At 43.1% G+C, this 26,339-nt stretch overlaps 1 protein-coding gene across 5 annotated transcripts in view; it reads left to right on the plus strand.

The window, feature by feature from the left end:
- Nucleotides 1-25,995, plus strand: part of WDFY3 (WD repeat and FYVE domain containing 3) — a 245,140-nt gene extending 219,145 nt beyond the window's left edge. For all 5 annotated transcript variants that reach the window (XM_005874107.2, XM_014545987.1, XM_014545986.1 and 2 more), the window contains 12 exons: nucleotides 2,975-3,066; nucleotides 3,290-3,502; nucleotides 5,966-6,113; nucleotides 7,121-7,275; nucleotides 9,046-9,204; nucleotides 11,728-11,907; nucleotides 15,383-15,565; nucleotides 16,550-16,646; nucleotides 18,952-19,275; nucleotides 19,881-19,992; nucleotides 20,370-20,567; nucleotides 22,678-25,995. In XM_005874107.2, the coding sequence (XP_005874169.1) occupies nucleotides 2,975-3,066; nucleotides 3,290-3,502; nucleotides 5,966-6,113; nucleotides 7,121-7,275; nucleotides 9,046-9,204; nucleotides 11,728-11,907; nucleotides 15,383-15,565; nucleotides 16,550-16,646; nucleotides 18,952-19,275; nucleotides 19,881-19,992; nucleotides 20,370-20,567; nucleotides 22,678-22,801 (1,985 nt within the window). In that variant the 3' untranslated portion in view covers nucleotides 22,802-25,995. The remainder of the gene's footprint in view (nucleotides 1-2,974; nucleotides 3,067-3,289; nucleotides 3,503-5,965; nucleotides 6,114-7,120; nucleotides 7,276-9,045; nucleotides 9,205-11,727; nucleotides 11,908-15,382; nucleotides 15,566-16,549; nucleotides 16,647-18,951; nucleotides 19,276-19,880; nucleotides 19,993-20,369; nucleotides 20,568-22,677) is intronic.
- Nucleotides 25,996-26,339: the final 344 nt, after the last annotated feature.

Below are 26,339 nucleotides of genomic sequence, written 5' to 3' on the forward strand. Positions count from 1 at the left end.
GGTCCCAGACTGCGAGAGGGCACAGACTGGGCTGAGGGACACCCCCCCCCCCTTGAGTGCACAAATTTTTGTGCATCGGGCCTCTAGTATACATATAATAGAATATTATTCAGTCATAGAGTATGAAGTATCAATAAATGCTGCAACATGGATGAACCTCAGAACGTTAGGCTAAGTGAGAGAAGCCAGACACAGAAGGTCACATAATGTGTGATTCCATATATGTGGAATATCCTGAGTAGGTAGGTGGTTTCCAGGGACGGGGTGAGAGAAATGGGAACAACTGCTTTATGGGTACAAAGTTTCTTTTTGGGGTGATGAAAATGTTTTGGGACTAGGGAGGTTATGATTGCACAACATTGTAAACGTACTAAATGCCACTGAGTTGTTCACCTTAAAATAGTTAATTTTATGCTATGTGAATTTCACTCCCATAAAAAGAAAGCAATAGAATATGTTTACCCCTTTGCCCAGAAAAAATGGTAAATGGTTTAAAAGAAAAATCACTGGAGTTTTTCCCTACTTCTGGAATGAGAGACATTCACTCCTGGTCTTCTGGTCCTCACACCCTGGAAGTACTTGGAGGGGCGCTTCAGAGGCAGGATTAGATAAACCAAGCGTTTTCTATAGGCCTGTTCCCTTTCAGTTTTAAAACTGCAGATAGTGCTGATTAAATAACAATTATATCACATAATCATTTAGGGATTATGAGCAAAAATTTGAAAAGCAGATTATACTTGAAATAGCCTGGGAATTGTCACCTCATCAAAAAATTAGGCCTGGAGGGCATTTTAAGGTACAGGAATGAGGGTGTGAAAGGGGGGAGTGGTTGTAATAAGTTGATTGTTTTGTTTTTTCTTAAGTTTTATGGTAATTTTTCTAACCAAGTCAAGACATTCCTTTTAACAATAAACTGATTTGTGTATCTTTCACTTAATATCACATTGTAAATAAGCCCATCAAATAACAATGATGAAAACAAGATTGCTTCTAAGGAAAATATTTTTATTGGCCACTACTTGGAACTGTCTTTGTGTTCTAAAACTTGAACAGTTGCACTTCTGTGAAAATTCCTAATGTAGCTATTTATCTAACCAACTGCTGTTAAGCTAGTGAGCAACATTTTTGTTTATAGAGTCATTTTTTTATAATGATCATCTGATTTGTACCTAGCAAAACTATAAGCTCAAGTTAACTTTTTGGTGTTATTTTTAAAAAGTGAAAAAAGAACCTGTTTCCTTAGATGCCAGTCCCATTTAATGTGTTTTGTTGTGGATAGATTTCATAGCAAATGGTTTCTTTAATACCTTAGTGATTATCTGGCTATAACTTAAATTAACAGAATACATTATTTTAACAATACATTAAAATAACAAGAACATGTGGAGTACATGTCACTTGGTGTGCATTATCACAACATGATGTTTTTGTTTCTGCCAGGTAGCCTGTAGTCTTCCCAAATTTTTATTTTCTGTTAAAATGATACACTAACAGCAAAAGGTTCTGTTTTGGTCGTGCACTGGGCCGGGGGTGTAGGGGGTGTCCCTCAGCCCAGCCTGCACCCTCTCACAATCCAGGACTGCTGGCTCCTAACCGCTTGCTTGCCTGCCTGCCTGCCTGCCTGCCTGACTGCCTGACTGATTGCCCCTAATTGCTCCTGCCTGCCAGCTGATCACCCTCTAACTGTTCCCCTGCCAGCCTGATTGATGCCTGACTGCTCCCCTGTTGGCCTGATTGCCCCCAACTGCCCTCCCCTGCCGGCCTGGTCGCCCCCAACCACCCTCCCCTGCCGGCCTGGTCGCCCCCAACTGCCCTCCCCTGCTGGCCTGATTGCCCACAACTGCCCTCCCCTGCCGGCCATCTTGTGGTGGCCATCTTGTAAAGATGTGAGGACGTGATGGTCACCTAGGCTTTTATTAGTATAGATTTCTTTAATGAGAATCTTTACAGCAAAATACATATCAGCTCTATGGAGCTCTCTGAAGAATTAATGCACCAGAAATATGAGAAACTCCATGTATTCCAAATATCCCAAGGAGACAGTGGCACTTTCATTTCTTCTTCTTTTTTTAACTCCTCACCCAAATAGATTTTTCCACTGATTTTTAGAGAGAGTGGAAGATAAAGGGAAAGATGGAGAAAAACATTGATGTGAGAGAAACACATCAATTGGTTGCCTCCTGCACGCACCCTGACCAGGGCCCAGGCCAGGGAGGAGCCTGCAACTCATTTCTTCTTAAGCAAAGAGAGCAAAATGAAAGTTATTGAGGAGTTGGGAATTCTTTCAATAGCCTTCTCCATGCAAATGGCAAAATTTTGTCAGAACATAAGACAAGAATTTCAGTACTAGTTAACTACTGATGACTCACCAAACGTGAAGCATTCTGGAAAAGCCTAAAAAAGGCAGAGTTTAGAGCAGCAGTCACCAGTCTTTCAGACCTCACGGACCAGTGGTCCATGGACCACCACTTGGCAACCGCTGATTTAGAGAAATGTTAATGGTCTTCCAAATTAGCCGTCCATCCTATGGGGATTAAATTTGAGGGGTTTTTCCAAACTCAAAACAGTAGCCCCATAAAATGTTTCATTAAGGACTCCTGTGGTCAGTTAAGTTTCAGACATGTTGTAATATCCCTCCTAGAGAAATGCCGTGTGTCTGAGGAGTCTTGCAGGAAAGAAATGCCCAACTTTGCATAGCTCAGCATTTCCTGAAGTCACTTGACTATGAGCATCCCTCTGTTTTGCTAACACTTAATAAATCTCTCTGAGGAAGTACACTAAGGATCAGTCTTAGGAAAGTAGCAGAGCAGATGATATCTGAGGGTCGTGGTGGTAAGATTTCATAGTTCTGATAATGAATCTACACCCACTGTTTCTCTGTTATGTTAACATGAAGTTACTATTTATCACATTTTTCATGTGATAAATAGTAACATATATATGTGGTTTTTTTTTAATGTATCCAACTGCACAGGCTGTAAACAAAATGGCACCAAGCTTGGAGATGTTATCCTCCCACCCTGGGCAAAAGGGGACCCACGAGAATTCATCAGAGTCCACCGAGAGGTAATGGGGGTACACTTGGCAGTTGAACTTGGATCTCACTGGGTCATTGGCCACAGTATGAAGAGAGGACCTTGAGCAATGTATCACCCATTTGGTCAAGTTACTAATATTGTGTTTATGATTTTTAGTTATTTTAATTCCTGTTGATCACTGGCCAATTTTTTTCCTTTCTGAGCAATTAATAAATGTCAGCCAGTGACTGAACCTTTGCTTTGAATTACAGGCTTTGGAATGTGATTATGTGAGTGCCCATCTGCATGAATGGATTGACTTAATCTTTGGCTACAAACAGCAAGGCCCTGCTGCAGTAGAAGCTGTAAACGTCTTCCACCATCTATTTTATGAGGGTCAAGTGGATATCTACAACATAAACGACCCGCTGAAGGAAACAGCCACAATAGGGTTCATTAACAACTTTGGTCAGATTCCTAAACAGGTATGGATGTTCTTATCATCAGTGTTCTCGGGTTCCGTTTTTAAGTGCTGTAGCATTTCTTTACATGATCAATGACCATACGAAATAATAATTAAAGTTAGACTAAGTTTTCAATAAAGGACCATAAATATCACCCAATAGGTTCCAAGAGTATTGCTTTCTCCTCCCTTTTACGTACAAATAAATAGAAATTTGGTTGTTCACAGAGAGTTTTCCTTGCAGGCTAGTGCAGGGTGTGCTTTCCTGTACCTGCACAAGACCTGGGAAGAGGTGAGGAAAGCCTGGTCAGGAAAGCAGGTGGGATCTGGGGCACAGTATACACAGAGATGGGGTTGCCAGTGATGAGCCAGTGCTGAGTCTAAGCAGAGAAATAGCATGGTCATATCTAGATCTTAAGGATCATTCTGGCCACAGTCATGCACACACATGCACACAGACGCATATGCATTGTAGGGGAGCCAAGTTAGGAGCAGATGGCCACCTAGGGAGCTCTTGCAATAAGTAGTTCAGGAACAGTAGTTTGAATTAAAGAGGTCTGATAAGTGATGTGAGACTACCTGCCATGGGAGTTCCTGGGACCCATCCTGCACCAACTGCTCTAATCACCTTCAGTAACGATCAGAGCTCAAGAGACTCCCTCCTTTCTTTCGTCCCCATTGTCCAGGACACACCTGGAGGGCAGGTGCACCAGGAGTAACCAGCACTGTGGAGAAGGCTTCGCTGGGCCGGTCAGACCATCCACTTTCCCCAAGTGCCCACACTTTGACCTCAACTATCCTTCTCTGTTCCTGCTTCAGCTATCTCCTGGGCTCCCTTTTTGTAGGTTAACCAACCTAGTGGTTCCCAGAGTTGACAGCTGGGAACACAGAACAATGGCTTGTCTTTGTACATGGAAAAGCTGAGAGGAACAGACAGCAGGACAGCCTGTAACCACACTGTTCCTGGTGCAATCTGATCCCCCAGTGAAGGAACCAAGGTTACTGTAAAGTGAAATGCTTGTTGATAAACACTAATCACAGCTGAAGACTCTTAGCTAAGCCTTTCCTTTCTGCAGAGGGTTTTAAGCACAGAAACCATGTCTCATACCCTCTGGGGAAAAATATTCTGAACAAAATTAATCAAGATAGCCCTGGCCGATGTGGCTCAGTTGATTGAGCGTCGTCCCGTGCACTCAGGGGTCTGCAGTCAGGGCACATGCCCGGCTTTCAGGCTCAGTCCCCAATAGAGGGCATGCAGGAGGTAGCCCACCGATGTTTTTCTTTCTCTCCCTCTAAAATTAATAAAAACATATTTTTTAAAAATAATCAAGATACATACATGTAGGATGTTTGTTCTATTTTTAAGTGTAAGAGTTAAGCAATCTAGAAGATAAAGTCTGGGTAATAACGTATTTCTAGGCTGTTCCAGTGACTAATATAGAGTACTATCAAGTGTAGCAGGCCTAAAAAAATCTAAACTTCCTGGTCACCGTATTCGTGCCTCTTTCTATACCCTTGCCTGGCTCTGTCCTGAGATCCTCATATAAAAGTTCTTAGTAAATGTTCATTCATAAACATGCCTCCAAGTGTGTGGGTCTTTTTATACAACTTCAGAGGCTTGAGTCATTATTAACTTCTATAGAAAATAACAGAATTCTGATACTGTACCCCTATATGTAGGTAAAATAGGGACAGTATGTTAAGTGTTTGGGAGCCTACAATGTATATCTTTCTCTGTGCATAGCATTTTTCTTGGGAAATCCAGAATGTCAAATTCATAATGTGGTGGTGTTACTTTCATCTTAAACCTCACTTCCTCTAAGCTTTCCCTAGTATCTTCCTTAGATAGCAGTTTTCTGACGGAAATAGCTCAACGCTTATTTTGAAGATGAACAGTATTTGAAAAAGTCATTTCAAATGTACATTAATACTTTTTAATCCTGTAGAAATATTGAACAGAGATGCCAAAGATTTTTTTTCTTTCTTCCTTTACAACATGGCAAAGTAAAAAGAAGGCAACAATGTTTACATTTTCAGCAAATTAGCAACACCTAAGAGACCAAAATGATGTTGCACAGAGAAAAACCACCTGAAGCCAGAAATAGCCCAATAAACAGAATGTCTGCTTGCCCTCAGTGGCAGAGCGGTGTCGATCTATAAAGAATTAGTTAATCTTTAGACACCATTGGAAAATAATTGTCAGTTGACTATAGTTTGAGTAAATTAATTGACTTTTGAAAAGTTAGGAAATCATTGTACCACAATGGTGACACAAACTATGGTGTCATAGCCCTGTCCCTGCTTCCAAAGGTGCGAGAGCTCTGGCAGTCTCTGAGCCTCTTATAATTTCTTTCCTCAGAATTTGATAATGCAGTACCTGCTGGTTGTTATGATGCTTAAGTGAAATAACATAATACCTGACATGTAATAGGGCTTACTAAATGTTAGCTTTCATTGTAAAATGTATCATATTATCTCATACCAGCTATTTAAGAAACCTCATCCACCAAAGCGAGTGAGGAGTCGGCTCAATGGAGACAATGCAGGAATCTCTGTCCCTCCAGGCTGTACAGGTGACAAGATCTTTTTCCATCATCTAGACAACTTGCGGCCTTCTCTGACACCTGTCAAAGGTAAGATGATGGGAATAAACCTTTGATTCATGATTCTGTGGGATTATTTAAGAATCCTAGTTGAGCAATAACAACTTTGCTTTATGACAATAGTGTAATTTGTAATGAGTGCTGTATTTTTGTGTTAAATCACCAAATACTCATTAGATTTTCTCCTTCTCTGTTTCTGTTTTGGCCTGTTGGATTTTCCATCAAAAAGAACCAAAATGGTTTCTTCCTCCTGCTAAAATATTGAAAATTCTAAAGTACCAACTCTGTAACTCACCCTTTATATTATATATGTAGAAAAACTTCTGCCACCTTCATTTATACATATTCTGCCAATTTAGAAATAATGGTAACAAGACTGCATTTTTAATATGCCAATTAAAAGAATTTATGAGATAGCTAAAAGTACTGCTGCAAGTGGATTATTTTCTCCTTAGAATTAAAAAAAAAATGTTTTTGCAAAGTCTTGAAGTTATCATCTAAAGAAATCTAAATATTGGTGCTTCAAAGTATGGTTAATTGGATTGGCCACCAGCTCTAGGCCATCTGCCTCATTACACAGACTTCGCCCTGCACCAGCTCTGGCCTCTGCTCAGCGAGGGTTCTGGAGCACTGGTGTGGTCGGCAGCGTTCAGGGCAGAGCAGGGAACCTGGGCCTCTCGGGGAGCACCATGGCCTTTCTTCAGGGAGTATAGGTGGCTATAACTTGAGAGGTGCCGAAGGTCTAAATTGGATCAGTCTATGTGTGGCATGCTGGGAGCATCCCAGATCCCTCTGCACAGCCCTAGCGATCAAGAAGGCAGGCCTGACTGCTGGGAGCACACCAGGTACTCAGACAGCAAGGCTGGAGGGAAAGCCTGGAGGGCAGGGCTCCGGGGACTGACAGACCATGCTCCACCTCTCAGGCCCTGTTGTCAGGATGCTTGTGTGAATATTTGGGATTACTTTACCATCCCCTATGGAATAATGAAGTTCATTTTCCCTGCCCTTGTTGTAATGTGTTGATTCATTTTGTGTAGAACTCAAGGAGCCTGTGGGACAAATAGTGTGCACAGACAAAGGCATTCTTGCAGTAGAACAGAACAAGGTGCTTATCCCACCTACCTGGAACAAAACTTTCGCCTGGGGCTACGCAGACCTCAGCTGCAGGCTGGGAACCTATGAGTCAGACAAGGTTTGCATCCTTTCTTTCTCATTCATTTCATCTTGCTCTTATGGCTGGGTATCCTGCTTAATGGGGGTGGAGAAAGCCCAGGCCAAGGGCTTGTCAACTGGCCCTCCAAGGCCCAGAGGAAGGGAGAGCAGGAAAAGGAGCGAGTGGACTAGTCATGCTTACAGAACAAGCCTCTTGGGGCAAGTTGTATTCTGGGGACTAGCAGTTTCCCTCCCACTCTTAGAACTCCTCCAAGAGGTCCTAGCCAGCCAGGCAGTCAGCATTTCTTACAGCCAGAGAGCCTCCCTTGGTGAGTCACTGCCTGGCCCTCTCATCTCAGTTCTCTTAAATGGCTGACAGACCTGTCACCCCATCCCCCAAGAGTCAGCGGCCACTATTTTAAGTCCTGTAAGTATCTCTGGGGAGAGGCAGTGTGTGGTGATCCTTTAGTGCCCTGTGTGCGCCCTCTGACAGTCCCCTCCTAAATGCAAGAGGGATATAGTCTGTGCCAGTGATTTGGGTTGTTTTATTGAGCAGGGTGATCTGCTTTCCCCGGGGTCTTGTCCAATGGATTCAAAGAATGAAGCCACGGACAAAAGGTGATAGGTGAAAAGTACAGAACCTTTATTGCAAGAAGACACTACCTCTAAAACCCTAATTCTAGATTCTAAGCCTAAGACTCTGTCCCTCCTGGATGGACAGAAGGGGACCCCATGGGGAGGGCCCCTCTCCCCCAATGGGGAAAGCCTTCTCTCTTCTCTCTCCTCTCTCCTCTCTCCTCTCTCCTCTCTCTCTCTTCCCTTCTCCCCTCTCCCCTCTCATTCTCTCTCTCTCTCTCTCTCTCTCTCTCTCTCTCTCTCTCTCTCTCTCAGAAAAACCAAAAAAATTCCCCTCCGTGTTCCTTTGTCTCCAGTTTACATATGCTACAGTTCTTTGCCTGAACCTGACCCTTTCTTATTGGTCATTCTACTACATAGAATTAGTTTTCAAAGCTCAAAACCCATGTGGTGTCTACTATTTTCTCTCCCCCTTATCTTGTTGGTTGGAGTCACTTTTGATTTATCTTATGGTTTTCTCCCATAAAGTGCTGGCAAAGAAAGCCTTATCTTATAGTCCTCCCAGCTACTCAGGTCAGGGCTACGATTGGCCTAAATTATGGTCACTTTAAATGCTCAAGCCAGAGATACTCCTGTCTGTCCTTGGTTTATGGCTGTTTTAGTTGCACAGGACAGAGATATTTCTGTGGCATTTCTCTATCCATTGTACAAGTAAGATAAGCACCTCCATTATGTATTCAAGTCTTCATTATGCATTCCTCTCCCATAGACCCTCCTGATCTCTAGGACTCCCTAAGCCTGCCTAATGAAGGTAGCTAGCTAACCCTTCCACAAGTCTGTATGTCACACTGTAACGCATTTAGTTCACATTCGTATCAGTGGCGTTCATGCTTCCTTTTACATTTTAAGTGGCTACGGCAAACACATCCTTCACCAGGTTATCCCCCTGCATCTTGCAGAACATCACTGAGTCTGAACGTCATCTTCCCGGACTGAAGAAACTGGAGGCCCCCATTAAGGTTTCTAGCAGCAACTATAGTTAAGAGGCTGTAGAGGGTAGCTCAGAGTAGAGCTTCCGCGGAAAGGATGCTAAATTGAAACCAGCCCAGAATGTCCTGTCATTTGCCTGTGAGGACCTGCCTAGAGGCCTTTGTCCTTCACACGGTATGCTCGTTGTGTTTCCAACACTCATGGTACTTGATGGCCTGTGTCTCACATCTGCTTTATTTTACAGGCAGTGACTGTCTATGAATGTTTGTCTGAGTGGGGCCAGATTCTCTGTGCCATCTGCCCCAACCCCAGGCTGGTCATCACGGGTGGAACAAGCACAGTTGTGTGTGTGTGGGACATGGGCACCTCAAAAGAAAAGGCCAAGACCCTCACTCTCAAACAGGTAACAGTATAGGTGAAAGACACCCCATCTCAGCTGCCCACGCTCTAGCAAGCATGTCAAACTCTGGCCCGCAGGCCGCATGCGGCCCATGATGAATATTTTTGCGGCCCAGTCAATATAATGGTATGTAAGAAACGTTTTAATAAAAATTTCATAACGTAATTTTTACAATATCCTGTTATACATAATTATTAATAATGAACTGCAACGTTTGCTAATGACTGATTACTATAATCGTGTTGCATTCATTTCCTTTATGCGCCTTACGCACAAGCGCACCATTTCTCTCCACTAATACTAGCAGCGAATATTTTAGCAGCCGATTGCCACATCATTAGTCTTGAACTGACTTGTTTGGTGTGCGCAACAGGAAATATTTCACTTTCGGAGAATAAGAAAAATAGGTTTATTTGCGTTACGCTTATTAGTTTGTGCAGTTATTCAGTGTCTGGTAAGTTAATGTTTAAGAAAAAATTAATTTTTATTAAAATGTTCTATTATGTTAACAATTACTCTTTATTTCAGCCCTTTGTATTCAGCATGTCTCTATCAAAATAAACCTACATTTCTATGAAAATTGAAGCTTTTGTTTTTTTTGTGGCCCACACAAACTTAAACCTTCTTTATTTGGCCCAGGTTAGGCTTTGAATTTGACATGCTTGCTCTAGAGAAACTAAAACTTCCTTAATTTTAAGGCGCTTCCAACATAATGGACAGAACCAAAAAAATATATGTTCTTTTTCTAGAAATGGGTCTAAAAAGTAAAGGAAATGAAATCAGAAATACTATTTCTAAAAAGTATCTATGAAGGTCTTTTTTAAAAGATCTGAGGCATGCTGTCTTTAGGTAGTATATTTTAAAATAAACTTAAGTAACATATTTCTCAAAAGTTATATGTAAATTGAAATTTTACAAACCAGATTATATTAGTGCTACTGATTCAGTATTACTTTCCTTTCTGGGCAATTTTCGTTCAGTTGGACCATTAAATCTTTGATTCCTTTGTCTTTCTCTTTCCTCATTTATCGTATCCCTAAAGATATAACAAACTTCTGAACATATTCAGTAGATCCATTGATGATGATATTAACAAGTATTTTTTATAACTTCTTAAGTACTGACTATCCTAAATTTCTTACATTCTTAAAGCAAGAATCCTTTTATGATTAAGCAATCATCTTTTAGCATTTGATTTGTGAGTTATCACACAGTTGTTGTTTTTTAGTGTAGTATACATCTAAGTATTTTTATGATACAAATTTGAAAATTAGAGTAACAGTATCTTCCATTTATTGAGGACCTACTATGTTTAGGGAAGTGTGCTGAATGTTTAAAAAATGTAAAACATCAGTTCTCACAGTTCTACAAGGTAGTTATTAGCTCTCATTACACCTGAAAAACCACGGCTTAGAGACACATAGCCAAGTCACTCTCAGTGGTAAAGCCAGGATGTAAAGTTCTCCGTGACTCCAAAACTTATTTTAAAGCCGAACTCAAACAAAATATGTATGGAAAGAATTGAACCCCTTGTACTTATATTCCAACAACCATCTATATGGCCAGAACTTCCTTGGCTGCTGAGTCTGAAGGTAAGCCATGTAAGGGATGCAGTCTTGACATGAGCAGACAGAGACAGGCTGACAGTGTAGTTTGCTGATCCAGATGCCTGCTTACAATTTTTTCCATCTAGAAAGTGAGCTTTGGAGCTATTAGGCCAGTAACCCTCAGTAGAAAGTGCTTATTTAAAACAGCCTCCTGGGGTTTAATAAGCATATCATAAAGATGACCAAAATTTTAAGCCATTTCATTACTTAAATAGTACATTCAGATTACTGTTAGGAACTCCTAACTGTATTTTCTTCAAAATACTTATTTGCCCGCATTGCCATTTCCATGGGTCCTGCTTCTCTTCCTGTTCCAGCAAAAGAAAAGTTTCTGCTCTGTATCTAGTTTGCAGAAGGAGTCCCTCTGGGGCACAGATGTCTGTGTCTCCTGTTTAGTGACAGCTCAACAAGCACATAAGAGCCACATTTTCCCTTTATCTTCTGGGACCATGTACCACAACCATGCAGTTCTCACGGTTTGTATATTTTTTTAAAAATCCATCCAATTGCAGTTCCTTACAATGAACTTAACAGGAATTGATGGCATGAAAGAATAGATTCAGAGCTGAAATTTCTGTATTCTGGGGCCATAATCAGTACATCTCCACACAGAAATGGTAGAAAGAAACCAAGCTGGGTTGTAGTACCATTCTCTCTTCCTTCCAAGATACTGGCCCAAGTCCAGGAAAGAATTAATATAAAAACAGAGACTGCAGCCTCCAGGTTGCTCCCTGCCCCCCCACCCCCAGTGGCTTAAGGTAAGAACAGTTGGCAGGAGCAGAATGAAGGCTTTCTAGACGCTGCGCCTAGTGCTCATCCCAGCACACATGCTGTCATTTCCTGGTGCATCCAGGGTCTGCTGTCCCCCTCAGCTGCATAGTCCCTGTGATCAGCCTGAGCTTTCTGTTCTCCTTTATAGGCCTTGCTTGGCCACACCGACACCGTCACCTGTGCCACAGCTTCATTTGCCTATCACATAATCGTCAGCGGGTCCCGTGACCGAACCTGCATCATCTGGGATCTGAACAAACTGTCATTCCTAACCCAGCTTCGAGGCCACCGAGCTCCGGTTTCTGCTCTTTGTATCAATGAATTAACAGTAAGTAGTAAATTGTCCTCTTGGTTTATGTTTAGGAAAACAAGTAGGTCTAGCTAACATAAATAAAAGATGACTCTGAGTGTTCTCTTGGTTGTTAAGGACTCATTTCCTTGATTTATGTGTTGTTTGTAAAAGCAAATGGATGTTAAAGTTTGTAACTCAGCAGTTCTGTCTTAAAATTCATTCAGTGCTGCATACTTCAAAGAGCAAGACTTGGTTCAAAACAAAACATTCTAGAATAGGTGGTTGTTTTTTTTTTGTTTTTTTTTTTGTTTTTTTAAATATATTTTATTGATTTTTTACAGAGAGGAAGGGAGAGAGATAGAGAGTTAGAAACATCGATGAGAGAGAAACACCGATCAGCTGCCTCCTGCACATCTCCTACTGGGGATGTGCCCGCAACCCAGGTACATGCCCTTGACCGGAATCGAACCTGGGACCCCCCAGTCTGCAGGCCGACGCTCTATCCACTGAGCCAAACCGGTTTCGGCGCATAGGTGGTTTTTAAAAACAAGGAATATGTAGAATTTGTTGAGAATGTTACAATTGTGTTGAAATTTTTATGAAATATATTCAAATTATTATGTAAAGTGAAAAAAATAACATTTGGGTACTCAAACAAGAAAAAAATTCTTATAGAACTACTAGAGGTACGATGCACGTAATTCGTGCAAGAGTAGGTCTTCCTTCCCCCAGCTGCTGGCACCGGCTTCCCTCTGGCACCAGAGACCCGGGCTTCCCTCGCAGCCCCGGCTTCTTCCAGAAGATCATCCAGTCTAATTAGCATATTATGCTTTTATTATTATAGACTAGAGTCCCAGTGTATGAAATTTGTGCACAGGGTGAGGAGGGTGTCCCTCAGCCTGGCCTGCACCCTCTCCAATCCAGGATCCCTCTCGCAATCAGGGACCGCTGGCTCCTAACCGCTCACCTGCCTGCCTGCCTGATCACCCCTAACCACCTCTGCCTGCTGGCCTGATCGCCCCCTAACTGCCCTCCCCTGCCAGCCTGATCGCCCCTAACTGCTCCCCTGCTGGCCTGATCGCCCTGTAACTGCTCCCCCGTGCCGGCCTGATTGCCCTCTAACTGCTCCCCCCTGCCGGCCTGATCACCTGTAACTGCCTCTGCCTTGGTCCCTGCCACCATGGCTTTGTCTGGAAGGACGTCCGGAAGATGTCCAGTCTAATTAGCATATTACTCTTTTATTAGTATAGATTCTTAAAACAGGTCTCAAAGTTAACAAAGGATATTATACAGACAAATGAAATGAGTTGGGATAAATAAATGCACTGGCCTAGGAGCCCCCATGCAGACCAGGCCTGCCTGAGTGGGGACAGGGGAGGGTAGTCATTGTCACTAAGGTGTGTTGATAACTAGGGGTAGGTTTACAAAGGCTGAGGTCTCTGTGTCCAAGGGACAAGTTATCACATCTGTATGCCCACATATGCACAACAGTCTTGCAAAGCAACCAGAGCTCCCCCAGCCTCATCACTTCTTAGCCGTATCTGCCCATTCCCACCTCTCTCCTTAGATCCCCTCCCCCCAGAGTCATCGTGTGTGACACAGAGCCCTAGCCACATCATACCATTGCCCAAGCAGACAGCTTTCCTTCTGAGGGATGCTATATCTTTAGTTTCTACCAGAAGATACTAAATATGATGCTTTTAGTCAAATACCTTGTAGTCATTCAAAGAAAAAGGAAAAAGATACAAATTCAGTTCTGGTGAATGGAGATTAGAGTGTCTGGTAACAGTAAGAGTAACCAGGGTTGGCGGTGGGTGGGGTGTGTGCAGGGGTAAAGAGTCAAATTTGTGTTTTGGTGTATTGGAAAGGTTTAAGATATTTGCAGAAGAGCACCTAGGGCTGGTCCTGCAAACATCTGTGCCTAAGTTTTACTGACATGTCAGTGCACCAGAACTGCTCTGGACCAGCAGTGCTGCTCTGAGCCAAACACGGGGTCACGCTATTCCGAGCACCTTGCTTTGGGGTTCTTGACTTAAATACTGAGAGTTTTGCTTATAGTCAGTAGTTATTTGAGCCAATATACACCCATTGGATTGCAATAGTTGCTGCAAACACTATGGAAAAGTGTTTGGTTTTATTCTTGTGAGATGTTTTTGTAACCTCTTAATAATTCATGGGGGAAAAACTCATTAAAAGATTTCTATTCGTGTTATATTTTTGCAGCCAATTTAAGTCTGCTTTACTTCAGTCTGCATTTTGGACCTAAGCTGCCTTGCTGCTTGCCCTTCGATTCCTCCTCTTATGTTCACCCCATAACCACAGGGTTGGTCTAATGCTCTCTAATGGAGGTGCCCTGGCGTCATCGACAAAGCCTTGCTCAGTACAGGAGGGAGAGGCTGGCTCTCGTTGTCACAGATGATTCAGTGGCCGATGCAGAGGCAGACACAGCAATGCTTTGCTGAGTATTATATTTGTTTGGGTTTTCACCATCTTGGTGGAAGAGCAGGAAGAAGGGAAGGAGGGAGAACGGTAGTAGGTTCTAAACTCAGTAGTGAGCATCATGACAGGCTGCTCAGGGATGAGAGGCAGCATGGTGTGGTGTCCAGGCTTTAGGGCCAGAGAGCTGGGCTCACATCTTCACTCTGTGATAGTAAGCAGTCACTTAAGCTTTTTTACTAAAGCAGGGCTGGCACTGGCTAAATGCACAAGGTCGCAATGGAACATCTGAAGGTCCGCTCCAGTAACTAGTAACGGAAGCAGGAGATGCTTCAGGAAGCGTCTTAATGCCCTTAGCAGTCGTGAGCTGTATTCTCACCACGTTGGGTGGACCCCAGCCTGGTAAAATTTGAGGGAAAAACTTTTTTGTCTTCGGAACTCATGAAAACCTGAATTATCAGCGCTTGGAGTCTTAGGGTTTATTCAGTTTGCCAAGTGACATATATACCAGTTTTCATCTCTTTTTTTCTCATTCCCCCACCCTACTGTGAATACAAGTTTTTAAATAGTCTCTTACACTGTTACCAAGATGTCAGCTTTTTCTTTATTAAAGAGAGAGGCAGCTGTATCTAGACTGCAGGATTTCCCTTTGACCCTGTGGTTTTCATTGGACTCACTTTGTAAAATTAAGTGGGACTGGATTCTCATCCCTATAAAAAAAGTATCAATCGGTTTTGTAAACAGTGGAGGGAGGGGAGGAGCTCACCTTCTCAGATGGCTTTGGCATGGAGTAAAGCCTTACTCAGCACTGTGCTGGGCACAGACAGCACAGACGTCCTACCGTTGTCTCCATGAGGTCCCCTTGGCCGCAGCCACTCAGCCTTGAATTCTTAAAAAGGCCTCTGTTTGGGGTATTTTTTTTAAGTCAGCAAGCACTGAATTCCAGGCTTCCTCAAAAATCACCCAGTCACTAGTCACAGGCCTGAAAGGGGTTTTGAGAGGCTGGCCAAGGATTTCATTTGCTTCTGGAACTAGGATGCAGTATGTCGTGCTTGAGAGTTTCCTTGCCTTCCAGGGGGACATTGTGTCCTGTGCAGGCACGTACATCCACGTGTGGAGCATCAACGGGAACCCCGTCGTGAGTGTGAACACCTTCACAGGGAGGAGCCAGCAGATCGTCTGCTGCTGCGTGTCCGAGATGAACGAGTGGGACACCCAGAACGTCATAGTAACGGGACACTCGGACGGTGTGGTCCGGGTAAGTCACTGTGAAGAAAGCGTATTAGGACACCCACTGCCCTAGTGCAACTGACATCGTGGAGCAGCCGTCATGGAAGGGCACCTGCACAGGTTGTGACGTGGTCCGGAAGCTCTCGCTCACACTCAGACAGGCCTGAGCCACTGTTCTCAGACATGGGCACGTCAGTGACGCGGCTCTTCCCATCAAGTAGTCAGTGCTGCTAACCACCCGACAGTGTGACACCCGTAGGCCGCTAAGCATGGTTTCCATGGCACCTTGCATTGGTAAACGTACAAACTGCAAGTACTGGCTGTTGGGCCCGCGAATGACTTCTTAGGAAGACAGGGACTGTCTCTGTTCTACAGAGAATCCGAGGTCACCCACTCCCTGGCTGCAATCCTGCATGATCCCCTGAATCCGAGATAGTCTACCTTCTCTCAGCTGTCTTTGTTGGGCCTCTACAGAAAATGGGACCCACAGTGTTTTCCTTTGTGGTCTGTTCTAATATTGGGCTTTTTCTCCCGGGAGATTTTTCTTTGTGCTTCTTTTCTTTCATTGTACGCTGTGAAAGCAAAGGGCAGCTGATCGCTGCCCTGTTAGTCACAGTCAGCTGAGCCTGCCACAATGAGGCTGCCGTCAGCCACTCCCCTGCCACACCCTGCACCTTAGATAGCAGCTCTCTCTGGGAACATGAGGCATTGTGCCAAGCTCTGGTGGCGAGGGCGTGTGGGGACCCCTCTTACAGAATGCCTTCTTAGAGATCCAGAGGACATATTAGTATATGCAAGGCTCTCAGGTGTTTTTATAGGAAACAAAACAGAGTACTTAGTTGAACCATGTTTCTCAAACTTTACTGACCACAGTCCTTTTCCCTCCACCATGAAACACCCATTAGCATCTCCTCAAACACAGCATGGGAAGCACTGTTTATGTGATGTCAGTCCCCTGTTTAACCCCGAGGCCCCATCTTCACCCAGTAACATGCACATTGTTTGAATTCAGTTTTGGAGAATGGAATTTTTGCAAGTTCCTGAAACACCAGCTCCGGAGCCCACAGAAGCCCTGGAAATGCAGGAAGACTGTCCAGAAGCACAAATAGGTACTTAGATTTCCTAAAATGTTATATAAGAGTTTTCCTGTTTTTTGAAGTCATTGTGTATAAACTTCAGTGTAAGCCAGAGCCTGAGCTGGTTGGGCATTGCCATAGCAGCACAGCCACCAGCTGCTGTGAAAGTGGCCGGGCTCATGCTGGGCTTCCTCTAGTTCCCTGGGCAGCACGCAGTGGTTAGGGCCTTGGAGTTGGCTCCACCTAACAGTGTAAGTTACTAGCTTCTTTGAGCACCACAGGCTTGGGCTTTCAGTTCTAAACTACGAAGTAGGACCTGGAGGCCGAGGTACTGGACAATAGACGGCCTACACCTCAGCCCATGTCCGGAAGTTCCGCCCGTCACTTGGCGGGCTCGATATGGATGTCAGGGTGGCATGGTGTTTGTAAACTGAACAGAGGTAAACAGTGTCCCTACCCTGGGCCTGCTCAGGAAGGGCATTCATTCAGACAGAAGCCTGTCATCTGTTATTTGTGAAGCGCTTTAACATTTTCCAGTGAACTAGAGAGATAGCTGACTCCTGTGCAGCAGGGGTGGGGAACCTTGTTCTGCCAAGGGCCATTTGCATATTTATAACGTCATTCTCAGGCCATACAAAATTACCATAGCCTGCTATATTTGGTCACACATTTAATTAACTTACCCCTAATGCCTGGGCAGGGCCAGACCAAGTGATTTTGTGGGCCTTTTACGTCCTACAGGCCAGACGTCCCCCACCCCTGCTGTGCAGAATGATTGGCTGTAAAGCCAGACTGAGATCTGCATTGGGTCGCTCATGTCCAGAGAACTCACCCCCCTTTTATTTAGAACAATTTTTGCAACAGTCTTCCCAGAAAGTGTTTCGGGTTTGACCTTTTGATTGTTTCTCTGTGGTTAATTTTTTGTGCATGGGGAGTTCAGTGTGAGTTTGACAACATGGGGGAGTTACTAAGGGAAAAGGCTTATTATCAGAAAGGCCCAAATCACTTCTCTTTGTAAGCTGAAAGTAGTTTTTACTCTGTTTGCCAGAAAACAAATGATCTGAGGGACAGGGCAGTTTAATGCTTGTATTACTTTGATGCATGTAAATTTCTACATAGTCAACTGCGGCTCCACTGAAAAGGCCATCTGAGTGTCTGGGAACATAAGAGTTCAGTTTTGTGTCAGTGGATTAAGCCCAGTGAGATGTGGTCATATTCCCTTCCTTTAACAACACTTTTAAGTGAAGAACAGTGGAAGATGAGATCAATAGTGAGATGGAAGAAGGGGTCAAACTCAGGGAAGAGAGACGTGTTGTAGACAGGGTTTGACAGAGAGCGGAGAGCAGCCCACGGGATGGGTTGACTTTGGACGGTGCAGAAGTTGGGAGTTGAGGGTAGTTGCTTGGGTGAAAGTGAAGACAAGCCAGTGGTTCCCTGGAAATCAAAGCTGTTTCCAAGCCTCCTTGTCTGGAGACCTGAAAGCTCATAATCCCAAGCCATTAGGGTGAAAAAAAATCCACTTAAATTAGCCAACTAGACTACTGGTGTTAGGAGCAGAGGGAGGCCAATGAGTATTTGTCTTGCTAAAAAATATGTATGTGTAATGAGTTGGTGCTTGCACACTTGTTCTTGTTCTCCTCTTTTCCAGTTACATATGTTTTTCATAAATTTTTGCTCCAGTAGACTTTATTGCTAGGGAGTTGAGGTGAGGAAATGGAAAGGGAAAAAAACAAAAAGCTTACTAAATGAAAGCTTTCTTCAGTAATTCATCTGTGTTGTCATTTATATTGACTACTATGTGGAAGGCACTGTGTTTGGGACCCCTCCTGTTGAGCTGACCACTGTCTTATAGAAAGACTGTCCAAAGGAGAGAATTACTTTCTGCTGCAGGAACCGGGTAAGATTTCAGAGAACAAAGTGTTTAAGCCATGCCTTGAAAGATACATAACATGGAAACACACAGAGATTGGAAGATGGCTCTAGGTTGAGCCAATGGCATGTGCATAGTTAGCCACAAGGAGCCAGGCTGTGTGGACGAAACCGTCTAGCTGAACTGTGGTAGAGTGTGTGAGGCAGATAGTGAGAAAGTGAGAAATTCACAAAGGTTTTGGCCAGATTGTGAAAGAATGAATGTTTTGGCCAAAGCGTTCTGTGAACTCGGAAATTCTGCCAGGGTTTTTTTTCCTATATGTAATCCAGTTGAAAATTCTGGCAATTTTTTATTGTTATGTTAAAATACAATGTCTACTGTGTCTCAACTGATAGAGGAATAACACCAGTGGGACACAGCTGGATCTAACTCTAATGTCCATATGTTTTCTAATCCTCCCAATGACAGGACAGGAAGCCCAGGATGAGGACAGTAGCGATTCAGAAGCCGATGAGCAGAGCATCAGCCAGGATCCCAAGGATGCGCCCAGCCAGCCCCCCAGCACCAGCCATAGGCCCCGGGCAGCCTCCTGCCGAGCCACGGCCGCCTGGTGCACCGACAGTGGCTCCGATGACTCCAGGCGCTGGTCTGACCAGCTCAGTCTGGATGAGAAAGATGGCTTCATATTTGTGAACTATTCAGAGGGCCAGACCCGAGCCCACTTGCAGGGTCCCCTTAACCATCCTCACCCTCACCTCATGGAAGTTCGGAATTACAGCAGATTGAAGCCTGGTAATTTGAAGGGGGGGGGGGTTCTGTTGGGCTCTTTGTGGGTGGTCTGCGTTTTGATGGATGGGGCAACGGGCTCTGGCTGCATCTGAGCCCTGTCCCTATGACCTGGGCCACCCACAGAGGCCTCTGAAATGTCTTCTTCTGGAAAGTGGATGTAGAGATTATATCCCACAATGGTGTTGCAGTATGTTTGGCATTTTTAAAAGAAAAGTACCTCAAAACAAAAACCTCATTCATTCACAAATCATGAAAGTTTTTGAAAATAGGCAAATTATTGATTACAGATAAATAAAACTGTATTCACAGGAAACTTTGCCTTGACTGAGATAGAGGCAAGGTCCTCAGTTGGAGAAGTTGTTATCTTCTTGCATGGAAGATTTCCCCTTCTCTGTATTCGTCTTTGCAAATGAGGCTTTCTCCGACCTGGCCCAGGGTCAGTGTTAAGCTAGATTGCTCTACCATCAACCGAGGCAGCAGCTGCTGAGAGCCGGAAAAGCTGCTGTAACTGTACGTTGTAGCACCCTAACTTTTGAGAGCACCATGTTAGGGTACACCTAGCACACGTTTGCCTCCCTCACTTCAGTATGTCATGTCTTCCGCTGCAGGGTACCGGTGGGAACGGCAGCTGGTGTTCAGGAGTAAGCTGACTATGCACACGGCCTTTGATCGGAAGGACAATGCGCACCCCGCAGAGATCACCGCCCTGGGCATCTCCAAGTGAGTGTCAGTCCGCTGCTGAGCCGGGGCCCACAGTCTTCAGGGAAAACAGATTTCAGTTCATAATATGGCTCAAAAAGGCAAATCAGAAGTTTGTAGATTTGAATGCTGAATTAAACAAACAAAAAGCAACTTTGCCTTCCCTGTACTTCCAAGATACAGCAAGGTTTGATCCAAAGAGAGTTGCGATGGAAGTGTAAATTCAGACCCAGTTCTATTTTTGTCTCTTCCTACACACGACCCTCACCCCAACACACACCCGCACCACCACACCACCCCCCTGAAAACTAGAGAGCTGCAGAGTAACAGAAAGACCTTCAGCCACATGGCTGTGCTGGAGCCGTCCCTGAGGGGGCTCTGTGCTGTGTCTCCTGCAGGGATCACAGTAGGATCCTCGTGGGTGACAGTCGAGGCCGAGTGTTCAGCTGGTCTGTGAGTGACCAGCCAGGCCGTTCTGCTGCTGACCACTGGGTGAAGGATGAAGGAGGGGACAGCTGCTCGGGCTGCTCGGTGCGGTTTTCTCTCACGGAAAGACGGCACCATTGCAGGAACTGCGGCCAGCTCTTCTGCCAAAAGTAAGATGAGATGCACACTTTTTGAGTTCCTGGGGGTTAAGTTCTCAGGATGTCAGTTATGCCCAGTGCGTAGGTTCTGATTTGCTCCTGGGCCTCACTACCATGTGCTGTCAGTCTAACCCTGTCTTCACTTTCTGTTCTTTATTGTTACAATTGTGAAATATTTCTGTCATACCGGGCCACCCAGGACTCAGAATGGGAAGTTGCTAATATTTGATTGTATTTCTGTGTAAAACATTATAGATTCATTTTAAGTCCTCTTTTCACCCTCACCAATTGCACTCTCTTCTCCATGTTGTCTTCAAAACAGTACTATATTATGCTTTGTGCATTTGCAGTTTTACTTAAATATAGCATACCTTCTGTAGCTTGCTATAGAGATGCTTTCACAGACACCACAAGTTGTATAATTGTTTTTGAACCAGTTATTGAGGCTTTTGTAGGTGTTGGCTTATCAGAAGCAGTGTGGTCTTCTGGTTGTACTGACCAAATGCTCACTGGACTGCTGTCCATGTGTCATCCCAGGCGAGTTACCCTGAGCTTCAGTGGCTTCATCTTTAAAATGTGGATGGTTATCCCTTTCTTCACAGAGGTATTGAGAGAATTAAATGAAATCATTATATGAGGTTTATAAAGTGCCATGTGCAGATTCTGGCTATGTAGATGTTCAACAGAAGGTATTTATAATTATTGATTTTTTTTTCAGCTTAATGTCTTAAGCTTTCCTTTGGGGAAGTCTGATTTAAGATGAGGTGCCCGAATGTCACTGCAGCCATTCCTTATGGGACTTCCCAGGAGGCTGGCACAGAGTTCTGGCCTGTGGCTCTGTGCTTTGAGAAGCCCGCTCTATAAAACCCAGTAACCTAGTGGTTTCCAATAGTCCACTGGCACACATCTGTTCTTTGCAGTTTAATTTTCAAAATATTGTTTAAATGTAAGTAATTATTTAAAGTATCTATTGCTATCAAGTGTTGGATGGAGCCCTTATTTGAAAAACCAACCAACCAGTGATTGATGATGACAGAGCAGGCGCAGAAGGCAGAGCTGTCCCGGAGGCGTGGCCCGCCCTGAAGTCCGTGCCCTTCAGTTGCTGAAAGAGCTTGTCAGCACTCCTGAGGTTCTTCTCAGAGTCCAGGAACAGTGCTGTAAACCCCTTCTGTTGGTAGCCCATTTATTCCCTGGACATTTTACTGGTAGATTAATAGAGGAAATAGAATTCTGTATTTTAATCTGTGAGAAGCCAAGCTTAAAATGATTAAATGCCATGTCCAAGGTCATACACTGCTTTATTCCAGGAATAGGAATATTTTTAAAAGAATTTGAACATTTCTTAAGTATAATCTACTTCAGGGAATTCTATCAAAATAAATAGAAAATGAAAACATTTGGGCCAAACAAAAAAGCCAAACTATTTGTTTAAAAAACAAGTAAGGCGTGGATCCAACCAAGTGTTTAAATGCCCAAAGGAACTTGATAGTGACCAAAGTGCCTTTTTTAAAAGATATGTTTTTATTGATTTTAGAGAGAGGAAGGGAGGGAGGAAGAAACATCAATTGGCTGCCTCCTGCATGCCCCCTACTGGGGATCAAGCTCACAACCTTGGCATGTGCCCTGACTGGGAATTGAACCAGTGACCTTTTGGTGCACAGGATGATGCTCAACCAACTGAGCCACACCGGACAGGGCCAAAGTGTCTTTTAAAATGGGTAGTAAGTCTCTGCCAAGAGAAAAAGTCAAGCTCCAGGTAAAGATACTAGCATGCTTCTGAGTTCACAGGGCATGGGAAGCGGTCCTGCCCAGGAAGAGTGGCCACACAGCTGCCCAGACCCCTTGGCTTCATCCTGTAGGAGAATCTTAACTTTTTATAATTCTCCTCAGTCAAATAGCCCACCTTGATTTAATATTTCTTTTCTTCATAGACTGAAACAAATAATATAGCATTTCTTTTGTCCCTTGCCAAGCCCATGACACAAACCAATACAGTGTTTGCCATTCACCTGGCATTATGTGGTCTTTGGCATTATGCTGCAAGATTTCCTTCTGATTTTCAAATGAGTGTTTCTCAGCCCAGGAGCAGACCTATAACTACTGGATTTTGCCTTTCCTTCAGGTGCAGTCGGTTTCAATCAGAAATCAAACGCTTGAAAATCTCATCCCCAGTGCGAGTTTGTCAGAACTGTTATTACAACTTACAGCATGAGAGGGGTTCAGAAGACGGGCCTCGGAATTGTTGAAGATTCACAATCTGACTGGAGACCACGGCTGTAGACCCTCCCAGCTCCCTGTCCCACTCCGAAAGGCATCAGACAGTCTCCGTTTACACATCACTGGACACCACGCTCGGGGTATTGAATTCAAAGGGATCATTGGATAAACGGGTGAAGAATACAGTAACGGGACAGACACTGTTCAGGTGACCAGCACAAGAAGAATAGGAGGTGGTTCCTAGGAGCAACATTGTCAATATCCGCTTCTCCCTGTAAAAATCACTGTCTCCAAGGGGAAATCCTCAGTCACGGTTTTGTTGTTTTTTTGTATATCATTTTTATAGAGCTGCTCATCCTTATTTGGAAAAACCAACAACAAAACAAGGCTTTTAGAAAATGGTTGTAAATCTGACTTCTTTGCAAGTAACTGTGTATATTGTAAATAGGTATAAAGGCCTTTTTTCTAAATAAGGACTTCACTGCCTGTAACATGAGACTTCAAACTAAACCACTAACTCAATGAACTTCTTATGGTTTGTCTGACATCTCTCACCAATTAATTATAAATATTTTTTTTTAATCCTCAAAGGCATTATCTGTGGTCTCCCGCACCCCTTTCAAATCCATCCTGTGCCCAATGTTTTGTTGTTGTTGTTTTTTTCAAGTTGGCCCACAGTATCTTCACTTAAAATAGGCTAGTAACCAAAATAATGTGGGCCTTCCTTAGGAACCAGTGTGGGAGAAAAGGAGTCCAGCCCTAAGATACCCTGGAAATATTGGAGCATCTTGCACCGGGCTCACACCATCTCAGTGTTGGTCTGATGTCACAAGGCCCCGGTAAGCTTCTGTTTGGACTGCCATTTGGTCATAGCAAACCTTCTTAGCATTGCACAGAGGTGGTCAGGGGATCGGTGTGATGCGGGAAACAGCCCTGCCTCAACTAATGGCAATATAATTGCATGTAACCCAAATTAACTTCTCTTGCATAGAACATAGTAAGTATGTGTCTTTGGTGACACTAAAAGTTCTACTATAGCTTATTTTCAAAAAAGGGTGAAAAAAAAAGGTGTACAGAATTAACATATAAACCTTGTTGTAAAACTGGATCATGTCAGAACTGCTTATAATTAACCTTTACCATTTAATGCCATCTACCTGAAAACAGTGAGATTTATACTGTATCAATGTCTATTTTTTTGTTTTTTGCTATGAATATAATTACAGTATTTTAATATTTAGTTATTTAATTTGTTCTACTAGTTGGTAACAGAACACACAGATCCAGGGAGACTAAAGCTGGTAGGGGCTAAGAGATAAGCTTAGTTTACAGAGAAATGGCTTTGGTGGTGGGATTTTTTAAAATGTGTGTTATGTACATAAATATGTATATATATAAAACAAATGAAACAATTAATCTAGATTTTAACATTTTCAGATATTTAGTGATAATATTATGAGCAATTCTAAAAGCCCAGTGATTTGAAAAATGTAGAATCCTTTATGGCCCAAGGAAGGAAGGACAGGCCTTCACACCCCCATGGAGGCACCGTACACAGGACAGTGGCTTTGGCTTTCCCAAGTCTTCATCTTCAGGCCCTGGTGACAGGCACACTTATGCACTAAAATGCACATATATGCACATGCGTTCAAAAATAGGCATTGGTACAACAGCAATCTTGTACCGAATGGGCTGAAACCAGCTTAAGAACAAATTTGTTCTTCCTGATAACTAGGTCTCCAAGAGAAAATATAAAGGCTGCTTTAGTGCCTTATGCTTACTAAATTTAAACCTTTATTTACCCAGGTTTGAGCCTACAGTCTATTTATGATTACATATCAGAATTGATTAAAACACTTCCATTTCTAAAAGTTCAAATATACTTGTTAATAAAAAGGATTATTGGCATTAATACTTTAACTTGAAGAAGAGTTGTGTTCTGTTTTCCTTTCTGTGTCTTATCCTCCCATGCCCTCCCACCCCCATCTTACTTTAGTTCTAACGAATAATACTGGATGTTCAACATTGCAGGAATCATGCTATCGCATAACTGTGGGCTCTGCCTCTGCCCAGCCCCATAGAAGAGTTGTAGCAGTGTTATTCTACACTTTTTCAAAGAAGCGTCCTCCTTGTGTACATGAACCATGTTTACCCCAAACCCAATGGCAGAGGTGTTCTTTAAAGACTTGAATATATGAATGTGTGTATGTAGTTACTTAAAGGTTATTCCTCTTTGTAATATGAAGTTATATGGGATGAACACTTTTAAACTTAAACTTTCCAACACAACTTCCTTGACCAGAAGATGGAAACCAAAACTCTTGTGATAGTATTTCCTCTGGCAGCTGGTGCTGTGGGCAACTGTTCTGTTCAGTGGGGTTTGGTGTGCGTGTTAGTGTCTAATGCAGAAATCACAGATCACTCACATATACAAGTACACTCACATGCATAAACTCGTTTCTCTGAACGTCTTCCTGTGTTCCATGTAAATTTGTTTGCCAACCTATATTCTCAGCCTGCACATCCACATCCATGTGGTCTGATTCTTTGTCTGAGAGCACCTCACAGGCTCCTGCTTGACCTCCATCGTTCCTTTGTTCATTCATCTGCCCATCTAGCCATTTATTCGTCCATGTGTTCTAACGTGTGTGGTGTGCTACTGTAATGTCATGCTTTGGAAGAGAATAGCTGCCCATAGCGGCCATCCGTCTGGGTAATAGCAAAACACTCTAGATAAGTTATTTTGCACTTTCTTATGTATAAAGTTGGTAGAAACTTATTTTTGCTTTGTATCATTTAAATACATTTTGTTTTGGTAAATGAACTGTGTATAAAATATTTATGCCGTTACAACTGTTTTTAGAAAGTATTTTTAATTTCAGCAAGTTTGGTTACTTGTTGCATGACTATTAACATGGCTGACTTTTTGTGTCAGTGCAATGTATATTTTTTTGTCCTGTTATTAACTTGTAAGCCCTAGAAATGGCCAATTATTTGTACAGCAACAGAAGTAAATTGAAGATACTGGCTAAGACTGGATTGATTGTGGACTTTTGTACTATATTGCAGAATTCAATACCTGTTTGGTGGTTATGTAAAAGGCCTGAAGAATTACTACCAGTGTGCAATGTGTGATAACTGAATGTTCATTGTATATCTGTCTCTGATGCAAAAAGGTAGAGTAACACAATTACAATACATGATTAAATTCAATAGTCCAGGTTCTTTTTTTTTTTTTCTTTTCAAAAAAATACCTACTATTCCCCATCCATGAAAAAAAAAAAAGTTGTTTTTAAGCCAGTTCTTCAGAGAAGGAAAAAGAAAGCAGAACTGAGATCTAATAATCCCCAAACTTTGTGAAAACTGAGGTCTAATAATTTCCTAAACTTTGTGTAGTTTTTTAATAGTTGTGACTATATCTTTCAAAAGCACCTGCTTAAGGTCTCAGCTTGCAGAAGTTTGGCTATTAAGTTTGGCTCAAGTGCTAGTTTGATCCATCTCTAAATTCCAGCCTTCCTGCATTCTGAGCTTCCCGGTTGTGCGTGGACAGCCGCAGGGAGAGGAAAG

The sequence above is a fragment of the Myotis brandtii genome, unplaced genomic scaffold (assembly GCF_000412655.1).
Source record: "Myotis brandtii unplaced genomic scaffold, ASM41265v1 scaffold424, whole genome shotgun sequence".
NCBI lineage: Eukaryota > Metazoa > Chordata > Mammalia > Chiroptera > Vespertilionidae > Myotis > Myotis brandtii.